Source organism: Plecotus auritus (genome assembly GCF_963455305.1).
Source record: "Plecotus auritus genome assembly, chromosome: 8".
NCBI lineage: Eukaryota > Metazoa > Chordata > Mammalia > Chiroptera > Vespertilionidae > Plecotus > Plecotus auritus.
In genome coordinates, this window is record NC_137782.1 from 88,904,900 (window position 1) to 88,920,579 (window position 15,680).

The 15,680-nt window shown below is 47.8% G+C and overlaps 1 protein-coding gene across 2 annotated transcripts in view; it reads right to left on the bottom strand.

The window, feature by feature from the left end:
* ATP9A (ATPase phospholipid transporting 9A (putative)) overlaps window positions 1-15,680 on the bottom strand; it is a 150,849-nt gene that overhangs the window by 35,066 nt on the left and 100,103 nt on the right. For both annotated transcript variants that reach the window (XM_080685178.1, XM_080685177.1), the window contains exon 14: window positions 15,065-15,277. In XM_080685178.1, the coding sequence (XP_080541304.1) occupies window positions 15,065-15,277 (213 nt within the window). The remainder of the gene's footprint in view (window positions 1-15,064; window positions 15,278-15,680) is intronic.

Consider the following 15,680-nt stretch of genomic DNA (forward strand, 5'->3'; position numbering starts at 1 on the left):
AATCTGCCCCGTGGGAGCCATGGTCACACTGGTCCCCCACAAGGCGAAGGCCAGTCCAGTAACTGTTTTATTTTGTTTTTGCTATTCGCCTGCTTAAGTCTCTGTAAATGTACCTGTTTCTGTAATTCAATGACCCCGACCTCCAATATCCCTATCCTACCTGCTAACAATCTTCCTTCAAAGTTTAAAATGAACAAACCAGCCTGGCCGGTGTTGCTCAGTGGTTGAGTGTCGACCTGTGAACCAGGAGGTCACGGTTCGATTCCTGGTCAGGGCACATGGCCGGGTTGCGGGCTCCATCCCCAGTGTGAAGTGTGCAGTAGGCAGCCGATCAATGATTCTCTCTCATCATTGATGTTTCTGTATGTCTCTCTCTCCCTCTCCCTTCCTCTCTGAAATCAATAAAAATTTAAAAATTTTTAAAAATTAATAAATCAGTAAAGACCCATATATATACAAAGTAGTCCCATCTGTGTACAAAATGTTTCTGGAGTGGCACATGAAGAGAAACACGTCTAGCTTTTACTTGCATCTTTCCACACTGCTGACGTAATTTAAGCATGTACATGCATTTCTTTTATTTTTAATTAAGTAAAATAAAAATATCCCAACAGAATACAAATACCTAGATACACACAAACCCAAAAAAGCTTAGCTAAATTTACACCCTCTACATACCAATTTTATGTGAAAAGAAAAATCCTTCTTCGAATTTCAAACATGATTGTTATTAAAAGAATTTTTTCACTCTTGTTTTCAAACAGCTGGTTGAAACCCAACTTTATTGTTCTGAAAAGATGGGAAAAGTCTGTGATATTGGGCTTCAGGGAGACTGCTAATTCCCCAAAGCCTGTTCCTAACTTCAATGGAGAAAGAATCTCTAACTCCAGGACCACAAAGGACTTTTGGCCCAGCCCAGCCCCCACGCCGGGGACCCCACAGGCCTTGTTAGAGAAAAAGCTGACTAAATTTGAAATGATCAACACTGGCAAATGCTCCCGATGAAGGGTGAATTGCAACTGGAGGGAAACATCATTTAACCGAGCTTTATTCTACAGTGAATCTCAACAGGGCTAAGGGACCTACATACGACTATGCCTGTCCTCCCTCCACTCCCCCACCCCCACCCCCGCCCCTTGGGTCCCTCATCCTAATCAAAACCTCACGGCTCCTCGGGGGCTGATTCCAACAGGATATGAGCCCTGCGGGGGGTCGTTCATTTTTACCTTCCACTCTCTCACTCCACCTTTGTCAGCCTTAATTTAAAGCTACTTCCTAATAGAACACAGATCTCCCTCCCCTCTCCCCTCCCCAGGTCCCACTGAGAAGAGATAGGCATAGAATCTTAGCATAGAATCGGGGTGCTCACTAACCCTCTCCACTGTGGCAGGGACAAACACTTCAGGGGTGAGGTGAGACGGCCACATTCCTTCACAAAACAAGGTGACATAAAAGCAGGCTACTTTCCACTCTGGCGGGTCCAAGCCTCCTTTCAAAAGAATCGTCAAAGTATAAAGTTTTCAGGGTCTTGTCTCTCACTGTCCTTAACAGCCAAAGTTGGGGCTCAGGGGGTCTTGGGTCAGAATACCAGGAGGTCAGAGCAGCAAGAGAAAAAGAAACTGTGTTAAGGTGAATGAATGGATGGATGGATGGATGAACCAGATCCAAACTTGATCGAATGATAGAAACCAAGGGGGCAGAGAGGGGAGGACTCTCATAAGTCGCTGTGTGTTGCGGATTCATCAGGAAACCCCTCTCTAAAATGCCCATCTGAGGAATTCATGCCAGACTGTCCATGAATGCCTTTTCAACATTGGTGGGTGAGCGACAGACCACCTGTGACAACTTCAATGATCTTCCCCGTGTGCCTGGGAATGTGTGCCTGGGAAATACGCCAGGCCGGGCTAAAAGAAAGAGCTTTGAATTCCTGTCAAAAGCAGATGCGTACTATCCTACGAGCAAGCATGGCTCTGACATCTGATGAAAGCGGTTCTTTGGTGGCACTCAACAAGATAAACACTTGCCCTGGCTGGTTTGGCTCAGTGGATGGAGTGTTGGCCTGTAGACTCAAGGGTCCCGGGTTCAATTCCAGTCAAGGGGCACATGTCCAGGTTGCGGGCTCGATCCCCACTGGGGGGCATGCAGGAGGCTGCCGATCAATGATTCTCATCACTGATGTTTCTCTCTCTCTCCCTCTCCCTCTCTGAAATCAATAAAATTATTTAAAACACACACACACAAGATAAATACTCCCACTCCCAAAGAATAGCTGGTCCACCCTCACCCAGCTTTTCAAGTTGTAAATCTCTCCACAGGCTAAGGTGCTCTTTACAGAATCAGAAAATATATCCCACAATGCTCCACAGGGTGGTTGCGGGTTCGAATGCGGGCAGGTCATGCAGGAGTCAGAGGTAAACTGAGGCAGCAGCCACCTCAGCTCAAAGATTGTTATTTTTTTTTCTTTTTTTTATTTTAATTTTTTTTAATAAATCTTTATTCAGATTATTACAATTATTTCTCCTTTTTCCCCCCATATCTCCCCTCCACCCATTTCCCACCCCACCTTCTGCCCTTACCTCCCCACCACTGTCCTCATCCATAGGTGTATGATTTTTGTCCAGTCTCTTCATGAACCCCCCATACCCCTTTCCCCCTGAGAATTATCAGTCCACTCCCTTTCTATGCCCCTGATTCTATTATATTCACCAGATTATTCTGTTCCTCAGGTTTTTAATTCACTTGATTTTTAGGTTCACTTGTTGATAGATATGTATTTGTTGTTCATAATTTTTCTCTTTACTTTTTTCTTCTTCCTCTTCTTTAAGAATACCTTTCAGCATTTCATATAATACTGGTTTGGTGGTGATGAACTCCTTCAGCTTTTTCTTATCTGTGAAGCTCTTTATCTGCCCTTCAATTCTGAATGATAGCTTTGCTGGGTAGAGTAATCTTGGTTGTAGGTTCTTGCTATTCATCACATTGAAAAATTTTTGCCACTCCCGTCTGGCCTGCATAGTTTCTGTTGAGAAGTCAGCTGACAGTCGTATGGGTGCTCCCTTGTAGGTAACTAACTGTTTTTCTCTTGCTGCTTTTAATATTCTCTGTTTGTTTTTTGCTCTTGGCATTTTAATTATGATGTGTCTTAGTGTGGTCCTCTTTGGATTCCTTTTGTTTGGGGTTCTGTGGGCTTCCTGGACTTGTAAGTCTATTTCTTTCACCAGGTGGGGGAAGTTTTCTGTCATTATTTCTTCAAATAGGTTTTCAGTATCTTGCTCTCTCTCTTCTTCTGGCACCCCCATAATTCTGATGTTGGTACGCTTGAAGTTGTCCCAGAGTCTTCTTACATTATCTTCAACTTTTTGGATTTTTTTTTTGCTTTTTGCTTTTTCGGTTGAGTGTTTTTTGCTTCTTTGTATTTCAATTCTTTGACTTGATTTTTGTGTTCCTCTTGTCTGTTTTTGGGTCTCTGTATAATATTTTTTATTTCAGTCAGTGTATGTTTAATTTCTAGTTGGTCCTTTTTCATATCTTCGAGGGTCTCGTTATATTTATCGGCCTTTTCTAGGATATTCTTAAAAAGCCTTATAACCGTGGTTTTGAATTCTATATCCAGTCGTTTGTTTTCCTCCATTTCTTTCGTTTGTGATCTGATTCTTTGACGCCGCATTTTCACTGCTTCCCTGAGTTGGTAAGGTAGATTTGTGTGCTAGGTTTCCAATATGGCCCAGTGGGTCTGCCTCCCCAGTTAACCTGAGGTGGACACTCTTGGTGCACCCCTTTGTGGACTGTGTGTACAGCCTTGTTGTAATTAAGTCTTGATTGTTGTTGGTATCACTGGGAAGAATTGACCTCCAGGCCAGTTGGCTGTAAGGATCAGCTGTGTCTATGCTGGGAGAAGTTCGGTGCTGGAGACAGCCTTATAGGATTAGACTTGCCAAATTGCAATAGCCTCTGTGCTCAGCTTGGATGGGGTGGAGTCTCAGTCTTGGCTTCCCGTCAGCCTTGCCCTTGCGTGCATGTGCGCGCCTTCAGACTGCCTTTCCCAGCTCGAGTCTCCGCCTGAGAGTCCAGACTCCCCCCACAAGAGCGTGGGTCCCCAGGGGCTCGCCTGGAACTGGGGTTTACTGCAGTCAGAACTAAGGCTCAGTGCAGTCAGGAGCCTCTGACTCCCTTCCACTAGGGAAAGCCTGTGGCAACCTCCGCAGCCTTTGTGCACACTGACATGCGCGTGCCTTCAGACTTCTGCCTTTCCCAGCTGGAGTCTCCGCCCGAGAGTCCAGACTCCCCCCGTAAGAGCGTGGGTCCCAGGGGCTCACTCGGAACTGGGGTTCAGTGCAGTCAGAACTGGGGTTCAGTGCGGTCGGGGGCTTCCTTCCCCCTCCCGCCAGAGAAAGTCAGCCAGGCTCTCAGCCGCCCTTCCTCTCTGCGCGCACAAAGACCCTTTGCCGTACCTCCAATTTTCTGTGAGCTTTTCTCTTTCCTTCTAGTTGTAGAATTTTCACTCAGCCAGCCTTCCTGTGGTTCTGGATGGTGTCCGTTCTTTTAGTTGTAGTTTTGAAATTGTTGTGTGAGGCAGCAGTTTAGGTGTTGGTTTCTCTCCTGTTATTTTTTTTTTAACACAGCGTGGAGTGAACAAAGCAGCTGCTGTGTTTGAGAATCAGAGGAGTACATGATGGACTAAAAGGCCTCCCATCCCAATTCCCTTGATCCCGTGTTTAAATTTCAGGCACCTATCACAGAGCGCTGTTAAAATTAATATTCAAGAAGGAAGAATGGCACCATCGACATGGAAATTTAGAAATGACTGTTCACGTCAGTCCTTTCTGGGCCAACACTAATATACGGGACAGAACCCTATGGCCCAAGGATGAGCCACGTCCAAGGCTGGATCGACAGCTGTCTAGTGTCCCTAACACACTGTCCTGCCGCACACGGCCCTGCTCTCTTCTGATCAGCCAAACCCTGTTTTAAGACTCCACCCCGTGGTGAATGACTAGCACCGATGGAGGAATTTTTCCTTAGGTTCCCACCTCTGCTCTGACCCCGCCCTCACGGCCGAGGGCCTAGCGGCCTAGTAGGCAGCCTCAGGCCTCCTGCACCTTTCTGAGTCAGCACTCTGGACTCCTTGTGCCCACGTCTGAATGCTGTCATTGCCCAAGGCACAGAGCGGCAACTCAGGGTACGAGGAGGCACTTAGGGGAACCGCACACACCTGAGAGGTGCACGTGGTCTCAGAGGGGAAAAACGCCGGCTGATTTGGGCCCATCTCAAAGCCACGTGCTCACCTGTCCCCACTGGCTTTCATCCTCGCTCTCTGCAACAGGCTTAAGAAAATGCAGTGCGCAGCTAGGACCTTCCACATACAGGCCCAGAGATGTGCAGCGGGACTGAATACGTAAGGCGACCTATCATGACATCTATACTAATAAAAGGGTAATATGCTAATTAGACCAGGAGACTGGACATCTTCCTACCATCCGACTTCCTTCCGGACAAAGCCACGGTGGTGGGGGCTGAGGCAGAGGCGGTTAGGGGCGATCAGGCCAGCAGGGGAGGGCAGATGGGGGCCATGAGGCCAACAGAGGAGGGCAGTTGGGGGCCATCAGGCCAGCAGGGGAGCAGTCAGGTGGTGATCAAGCCAGAAGGCAGGCAAGTGGTTAGGAGCCAGTGGTCCCGGATTGCAAGAGGCATGTCCGACTGCCGGTTTAGTCCCCATCCCGAGGGGTCCTGGGTTGGAGAGGGTGCAGGCTGGGCTGAGGAACACGCCCCCCCGCCCCCGTGCATGAATTTCGTGCACCGGGCCTCTAGTTATTCATAATGGCCAAAAGTGGGAGACCAGCGACGGGCATGCGTGGGAGGCAGTCTAAGTCATGTGTGGCGAAGCTAGGCAGCGAATATGGTGCCGCCCCCAAAAATCTCCCCATTGCAGGTGGTTACTGCAAAGGGGTAAGACAATCTATTACTACGTGAATTTGTGGAATGACACTGAACGTTTAAATTGCACATACAGAAGAGAGATGGGAAGGAAACACATCCAAATGTTTCTGTGGGTTTTCCCTAATTTTTTACTTTTTCTATAACAAGCTATGTTGTTCCAGAATCAGAGACAAGCAGAAACGAAGGCCTGCTTCCAGGTTGGCTGTACCTTCATGGTACGTTTCTGTCACCCTGTCTGCAGCACTCCCAGCACCTGGCCGTTTCCAGAGCATGCAGGGATGCTCTCCACGAGTAGACTCTGCCATCAGGAGAGCCTCCCCTCACCTCCCCCACCCCCGGCAGAAGCTCCATGCCCAGCTCACAAGGCCCCTGGCAAGGGGCTGTTTCAAGGTCACTGTGGACCAGAGGGTAAACACACCCACTGGGTTTTCCTTTCTGAGGGCAGGGTCCTAGAGCAGGGGTGGGCAAACTTTTTGACTCGAGGGCCACAATGGGTTCTTAAACTGGACCGGAGGGCCGGAACAAAAGCATGGATGGAGTGTTTGTGTGAAATAATATAAATTCAAAGTAAAGGAGCGGAGGGGAGAGCAAGAGAACCCTCCGCTCTTTTGGCTCCGCAGGCCGGATAGAACAGCCGAACGGGCCGGATCCGGCCCGCGGGCCGTAGTTTGCCCACGGCTGTCCTAGAGGGATGGATGGTAAAGGCAAGACACTCAGAAGGTAGTCTTCAGGCCCAGTAAAAGAAGGCTTATCAACAACCAACTTGGAAATTTCCCGAGGAGAAAAGAGGGGAGGGACCAAACACCAATGTTCCTCTGAGCTGAGAGAACCCAGACTCTGCACGCTGGCTCGGTGCGGGGCACAGAGGGACCGGAGGAGGTAAGAATAAGCAGACACTCCCAAACCTCACCCAGGATCAGCCCTAAGCTCCCAATGCAGGTGCTTAACTCTCTGCGGGCTCAATCCCCACTGGGGGGGGCATGCAGGAGGCTGCCAATCAATGATTCCCTCTCATCACTGATGTTTCTCTCTCTCCCCCTCCCTTCCTCTCTGAAATCAATAAAATTATTTAAAACACACACAAGATAACACTCACACTCCCAAAGAGTAGCCAGTCCACCCTTGCCTGAGCTCCCAATGCAGGTGCTTAACTCTCTGCAGCACTTCATCGTGCAGACGACACCTTCAAGCCACTGTCTAGGGGCAAAAACGCAGCATCGCGGGGTTAGGAGTCCAGCCGCTGATATGGGGCTGCTGGCTGTCATCCTGCCAGCCGCGTGGCCTTGCCAACCACGTCACTGGCAAAATGGCACAATCATAACTGGGTTGCAAGGGATGCTGAAGGCCTAGTGCTGGCACAGAGCAGGGGTTCAGCAGGTGTCATTTCTTGCTGCTGGGGGGACTACTGCTGTCCTTACTCTCTAAAGGCTGTGAGCTCAGTGGTAGCAGCCCTGACACCTTTAGGAGGCCGAGCTCAGCGAGGATTATTACAGTTTAAGAATTTGCCTAGAATCACACAGCTCATCCAGAGAGCTTGGAAGGTCGCTGCAGCCAGCACTGTGCTGGGAAGGTGAGGTGTCAATGCGATGCCCTCATCATTCGTGGAATTAGTGGGAAGGGGGGTCTGGAAATGCAGACGTTCGTTGATGCCCTCGACCGACTACAGGAACACAAAGCAACCCAATGTTTTCCTGAGACTCAGCCCTCTGCTGACATCACAAAGCAACAGTGTTCCATTGCCCCCACACTTTTTGTTGTTAATCCTCACCTGAGCACATTTTTTTCACTGACTTTTTTTTTTTTAGAGAGAGAAACATCAATTGGTTGCCTCCTGCATGCACACACCCTGACCGGGCTGTGAATCAAACCTGCAACTCAGGTACATGCCCTTGACCAGCAATCAAACCCAAGACCCTTTGGCCTGCAGGCTAAAACTCTAAGCATTGAGCAAAGCAGCCAAGGCCCAACACTCTTTAAAAGACGGACTACCGAAAGCAAAGTACAAAACTGTACCTATAATTTATAACTGTGCTTTCAAACTTTTTCACTATTAGTTAAAGGGTGAGGAAGATCTACAGATGATATCTGCAGGGCGTGGACAGTGATTATAGTGGGTGGCTCAGAGGAAGAGGCTGGGCGAGGAGGACCGACGCAGAGACTTGGAGAATTGAGGTCATCGGTGGGAGACAGACAGCCGTCTCACTGGGCACGAGCAGGGGGCAGCCACACAGAACATTCTACACATGACGGACAATTTGTAATTAGTGGCTTTGAAGTTACTGAGCTAGCCAGGGCATAGCCAAATGCATGAAGAAACTTTCACTGATGCTCTCACATATATGCACACCCATGTACAAACACCCATGCACGTCGCCACAAACACATGCTCACACAGCACACGTGCACACACACCATAAGCACATACGTATCCACACCCACAAGTGTGTGCATATATATAAAAACACATATACTCGGCACACAAACTCATGCACACACACTATGAAACCGTATGGCTTTCTAAAGGATGTTACTTCCCTTGCTTCACCTTCCTTCCTGTTTAGTGATGTGCACCGCAGTGCGATTCTATATTACAGAAACATAAAATTACACACACACACACACACACACACACACACACACACACACACTAGGAGCCCAGTGCGTGAAATTGCGCGGCCTGCCCTTCCACCCGCCACCCTGCCTTGACACCCGAACCTCTCTATGCAGGGCTCCAGCTCATCTAGCCCAGCCCCCAACCCCTCTGGCCTTCTCTGGCCACTTCAAGCCCCGCCCTCAGTCCCTCGAGTCACCTAGGGCTGGTCCCGCCTTCTCCGGGCGCCTCCCCACTTCTGCCCTCTCTCCAGAGCAATGCGGTGGCTCCGCCCCATCATGGCACCAGAGGAGAGTGTGGAAACCTCCCGCCTGCTGTACTATGCTCCTTCCCCAGGCAGGTGAGCAGCGGGGTGCTCTGAGTGCAAGCGGTGGGTGGCGAAGGACTGGTGAGGGGGGCGCTATGGGCTCTCACCCCCGCCCTCCCGGGCACGGGATGGTCCCACCTCCTCCGGGTGCCTCCCCACTTCCACCCTGTCTCCGGGAACAACGCCCCGCCGTGCAAGTGCAGGCAGCCTCCTCCTTAGCGGTCGTGACTGTTACGACATCCCGGCTAATTAGCGTATTACCTCTGTTTATGTATATACATACATATATATATATATATATATATATATACACACACACACACACATAGGTAGGTAGATAGATATGCACAAATTTAGGGAAACTCTGAGAAAATCTCTACCAGAACATAAACAGCAGATATCGCCAGGTGATAAGCATTACAGGTTATGTTTATCAATTTCGTTTTGAGTCTACAATGTCTGCTTTTTTCTAGAGAGAACATTAGTAATGGTGATTTTAAAAATTAAGTAACTTTTTGTTACTATGACAGGATTCATGGAAATACGAATTAAAGAATTTTTGTTAATACGACAGGATTTGTTGAAAAGACAAGTAAGTGAGTCATGGGGCTGCGTCTACCTGCTCATAGGAGAGCACCTCCTGACCGCTCACACCAAGAAACAGATGCATTGAAAGCTGCATCTGGGCCACGGTCTCTCCATTAACTCCTCTCTGCCAGGTTAGATCCTCTTCCTCTCCTCTCGGAGCTACTGTACGGAGCGCCGCTCGGGCTGTAATCAATAGCTGAATAAAGACCCTTCAAGGCTTCCCAAGCGGAATGTGCACAGGAAACAAATTTAGGAAATCCCGCTTCTGTTGCAGGAATTGAACACCACCCCAACTGGTAGGAAGTACGCCGGCAACTCCGAGGTAAAGAGAATGCTGGCTCCTGCATGAATTTCTAAGCTGACCTTGCCTTGATCAGCAATGTTTTATTGATATAGAATTTCAAAGGGAGGGTTCTAGATGCAGCCACGTCCACGTGGAGTCCCACGGGGACTTGGAAACGGCACAGCTTTCCGCAGATTTTGCTGTGCGGAGATTTCACCTGTATGGTGCGTCTTTGCACACAGATCTGTAATTTGCGGCACACAGCTTTTGAAATCATCTAGAAGGCTGGTCAGTAAACTACTCACAGTGGTTGTAGCTTTTGTTAGTAGGATTACGGTTTACTTTTTTTTCTTACCTATATTTTCACATATTCCACCAGAAACACAAGACAGCGGTGCAATACAAAATAATAACATTGTGTGTGTGTGGCGGGGGCAGGGGAGGGAGAGGTGGGTGGGGATGTACCAATAAGACCTCTGTGAAGATACCAAAAGGCCCAAAGAAAACACCTGCTTTTTAATCATTACTCAGAATCTTAGAAAAGCAAGACAAATCTGAATCCCAGTGCAATTAGTGGACAAAAGAGATGAAGTATTCACTTCAACAAAAAGGAGCTAAGAAGCACAGAGCAGTCCATGAAAGATTTACCCTCGTGGGAAAACCCTTGCACAGCCCTAAAACAAATACCTCAGAGTTCAGTGGGAACAGAGGGGCGTGGGACAGGCATGAAAGTTCCCCATAAAGACCCCCCCTACCTATCTCTAACCAATTGGAGTGTTTGAGCTCTGAGGCAGAGTGCAGACTGATCAGATCCCCAACATCTGGAACGTGTTCCAATTCCACAAGTACCATACACTGCTGTTCCCAGTCCAAACCACCAAGAAGCTGGTCCCTCCTCACGTCCACCATTGAGTGGATCGTCGTCACGCCCAAAACGGGAAATGGAGATCAAACCAACTAAACATGGTGAAGCAACGAGGACAACCTGCAGTTTTGGTTATGAGGGCCCAAGTCCAAGAAGGTCAGTAGCATCGGCCATCCCTCTTCTCCCTCCTCTTCTCTCGTTCAGCACGCAATCCCATCTCGGAATTTGGCCAAGGGTGACATTTTCCACCCTTAGCAAGCCTGGTTCAAATGTCATTTGTTGGCCTCACAGCTGTTCTGCAAACACCACTGGAAGGAGGAGTCTCCTGGGGACACACTCCATTGCCCAAAGAAAGAGAAAGCAGTAACGTAAGGGAAAGGCCCATCGAGGGGCCTTTCACGTCCGAGCTTTGGGAAGGGCTCTCGCTGCGCTGTTCCCCAGCTGCCAGCCACCAGGGTTCACTGACATCCTGAGGCCAGTGCGCACCTTTAAACACTTCCTCTACCAGAGAAGCCTGCTCCTTACCATGAACGAAATAATCATTGGGTGTCCTGGTAGCCTTGGTGGAAGACAAAAACGGTTTAAATGTCTTTTCCTGGTCATTTAAATCACGGGCCTGAAAAATGTGCTTTCAACTTGACCCACAGGACTTACTGACAGCTTGCCGAGGGCCTCACCACCCCCTCGCGGGCCCCATGACACAGACACGCGGAGGCAGGATGAGCTACGTGGCTGGTCTGAGTCTCAAGACGCGGTGCTCAGCTGCCTCACTCCTGCTGCCTCCCTGGGCCTGGGCTGCAGTGCTGTCCAACGCCGACATCACCTAGCCCCGTGGTCGGCAAACTGTGGCTCGCGAGCCACATGCAGCTCTTTGGCCCCTTGAGTGTGGCTCTTCCACAAAATACCACGTGCGGGTGCACACATACAGTGCGATTGAAACTTCGAGGCCCAAGCGCAGAAGTCAGTTTTTGGCTCTCAAAAGAAATTTCAATCGTTGTACCGTTGATATTTGGCTCTGTTGACTAATGAGTTTGCCAACCACTGACCTAGCCCATCGCAGGCACTCAAATACGAACCCAACCTCACCATTTCCAGAAACACTAGGTGTAACAATGCTCACTGCAATGTTTATACATATGATTGCCAAAAATTAGAAATAACCTGAATTCCAGCCATCTGAGAACATAGGCAATAATGCTGAAAAACTGTTTTTTTAATAATATTCAAGAGAACTGAAAACAGGCATGATAAAATATTAAGTGAAAAAGGAGGATACAAAACCATAGCTTATTAAAATTCCCAGTGTTTTAAGAAAATATATATATATATATATATATATATATATATATATATATAAGCCACTGGGAGATCAGAGAAAGATAAGTATCACATGCTCTCCCTCACACGTGAAATCTAATGAACAAAATAAACTGAAGAACAAAATAGATCCAGAGACATAGAACCATGGAACTGACGAATTTCAGAGGGAAGGCGGGGGGGTGGGGAATTAACTGGGGAACTTATATACATATATGCATAGCCCATGGACAATAGTGTAGTGATAGCTTGGGAGGGGTGGGTGCCAGGTGGGGGGAGTCAATGGGGGGGGGGAAGAGACATCTATAATACTTTCAACAATAAAGATAAGTATATCTTTTTTAAAAAGAAAAAAATATATAAGATACTGGAAGGCTAGCTATCAAAATGTTCTTAGTGGCTTCTGAAAAAAAAAAAATGGTTGAGCCCTGGCTGGTGTGGGTAGGTGGTTTGAGCATCCGCCCTCAGACCGAAGGGTTGTAGGTTCGATTCCTGGTCAAGAACACATGCCTGGGTTGTGGGTTTGCTCCCCACCCCTGGTCAGGGAGCTTGCGGGAGGCAACCAATCGATGTGTCTCTCTCACATTGATGTTTCTCTCTCTATCTCTCTCCCACTCCCTCCCTCCCTCCCACTCTCTCTGAAAAGCAATAGAAAAAATATCTTCAGCTGAGGATTAACAAAAAGAAACAAAAAAATGAGATAATACATGGAACGTACTTCAAACGGGACTGATGCCAACCAAATGCTCCAGGCAAGTTGCCTCTTGTTCTCCTATATGGCTGGGATTGCAATGGACCCACTTTCTTCTTTATAGTCTTCTGAAATTTCCAAATTTTCTACACTAAAGAAAAATTGCTTTAATAACCAGAACGGAAGTTTTCTTTAAGAAAAGAAGTAAAAAAAAAAAAACTGGAAGGAGAAAAGACCAAAATGCTAACAGATTGGGAAAACACGGGCCTGTGTGTGAATTACTCTCAGGGAAGGGGGACAAAGGATATGATGCTACTGTTTTATGCTGGGCAAGTCCTCTGCCTAAACATACACAGAGGGGGTTCCTACCATATGACACCCTAAAAGGGAAAGCAATTGGGTACTGTTACAGAAAACATTAAAGGGTAATGCTCTTGAACATGGAATCAAATGAATCCCTTTTGGGTTCAGCAAAAGAATATGCTTAGATAGGAACAGCAACTTTAAACTGTGTGGCTTACTGGACTTCATCAAATTAGAAACTTCTGGCTGGTGTGGCTCAGTGTTTGAGCATGGTCCTATGAACCAGGAAGGAGGTCACGGTTCAATTCCAGTCAGGGCACGTGCCCAGGTTGTGGGCTTGAGCCCCAGTAATGGGCATGCAGGAGGCAGCTGATCAATGATTCTCTCTCACTGTTGATGCTTCTATCTCTCTCTTCCTCTTCCTCTCTGAAATCAATAAAATATTTTTTTTAATTAGAAACTTCTGTGTTTCAAAAGATACCATCAAGAAAAAGCCTTCAGCCCTAGCTGGTTTGGTTCAGTAGATAGAGCATCGGCCTGCAGACTGAGGGGTCCCAGATTCAATTCTGGTTAAGGGAACATGCCTGGGTTGCAGGCTCAACCCCCAGCAGGGGGTGTGCAGGAGGCAGCCGATTAATGATTCTCTCTCATCATTGATGTTTCTATCTCTCTATCCTTCTCCCTTCCTCTCTGAAATCAATACATGAAAATATATATATATATATATATATATATATATATATATATATATATGTTTGTTTTTAAAAAGCCTTCAGAATGGAAGAAAATATTTACAAATCTGATAGGAGACTTAGATGAGATGTATAAAGAATTTTTACAGCTCAACAGTAAAAAGACACATAATACAATTAATAGTGGGCAAAGGATATGGACAGACATTTCTCCAAAGAAGATGCACAAATAACCAGAAAGCACATGGAAAGATGCCCAATATTATTAGCCATCAGGGATATGCAAATCAAGGCCACAATGAGATCCCACTTCACACTCACCAGGATGGCCAGACTCAAAAGGACCAACAACGATAAGTGATGGCTAAGATGTGGAGAAATGGGAACCCTCACACCCTGCTGATGGGAATGTAAAATGGTGCAGCCACTTTAGAAAGCAGTCTGACAGTTCCTCAGAAGGCTAAACAGAGCTACCATGTGCCCCAGCAATTCCCTTCCTAGATCTACACCAAGAGAAACATACTGTATATCCACTCAAAAACTTGTACACAGCCCTGGCCCGAGCGGTTCAGTTGGTGGGGTGTCATCCCGTGTACCTAGGGGTGGCCAGTTCGATTCCCAGTCAGTGTACATGCTCAGGTTGCAGGCTCAATCTCTAGGAGGGAGCGTGTAGGAGGCATGCCAATCGATGCTACGCTCTCACATCAATGTTTCTCTCTCCCTCTCCTTGCCTCTCCCTCTAAAAATCAATTTAAAAATCTTTTTTAAAAAAACAACTTGTACGCAAATGTTCATAGCAGCATTATCCATAATAGTAAACAAACAAAATACCATCTAAATGTCCCTCAACCAATGAATGGATAAACAAAATGTAGTGTTATCCATACAATGGGATATTATTCATCCATAAAAGTCATGAAGTTCTGACAGGCTACAACACGAATGGATCTTGAAAACATACGCTAAGGGAAAGAAGCCCAGAAAAGGCAATTCTGCACAGATAGGAAGAAGGTTAGTGGTTGCCAGGGCTGGGGGTCAGGGGAGTCTACAGGGACAATGGGCATGGAGTACTTCCTTTGGGGTGATGAAAATGTTCCAAAATTTATTATGGTCATGGTTGTATAACTCTGTGAATATACTAAAAAAACCACTGGCCTCTACATGTTAAATGGGTGGCTGTATGGTATGCGAATTTTATCTTAATAAAGCTGTTTTTTGGTTGCTGTTGTTTTCAAGGGGATGCAGTTTCAATGGGACCTTGTCTCCCTTTTTTGGGCTAGCCACCTGAATTACAAATAAGACCCCCTGCTCCTTCCTGACTCAGGACAGAGCTCAAGTCCATGACCACTCCCAGGAAAGATCAAGTCCTGCATGCATCTGAAAGGTACCTGCCTCGCTGCCCTGCCCCTCCCTGGCTCTCGTCTGCCCTGACAGGTGAATCCGTGGGAGCGACTCCTGCCCCGGGTTTACCTCGTCTGGGCTGGACGCCTGGTACACACGGCACGAGTCTTCATACTGCTTCTCGGCCTCGGCCTGGTCGGTCACGCCGTTGGACTCGTACACGGGAGTCACGTTGTGGCAGAGCGCGATGGCCTTCACGGCCTCGTGCACGCGGCTGCTCATTGTCCGCCGGACTTTGGTGGTGATCGTGGGGCCCTTCTGAGCAGGCGGGTCCTGGGACTGCTGTGAGGAGGGAACGACAAGGAAGGTGACCACAGGCACAGAAGGTCTCCCACGTGTGGGAGAACAGCCACGCGGAGTCGGCTCTCCTTACTGCAGGCTAACGGTAACTTCCAGGCTAGCTACGGTGACGCCGCAATAAATGGCATGTGGTTTTCAGGGATCCAATCTTCATGCACAACAACAACAAAAACCATACAAAATAAATAGGGAAGATTATAATTTAGTGAATGTGGGTGGTTCTGCCTGCTAACATGTGAACCTGTCTTCCTTTGGGGGGGTCAGGGAGCCTCCAACAGAGTGAGGCCCCACCATGCTACAAGGGGTGCTGGTGTTCAGACCAGGGCTTTTCCACCTCGGCACTGCTGGCATTCAGGGCAAACCCTGTCTGTGGTTGGGACAACCC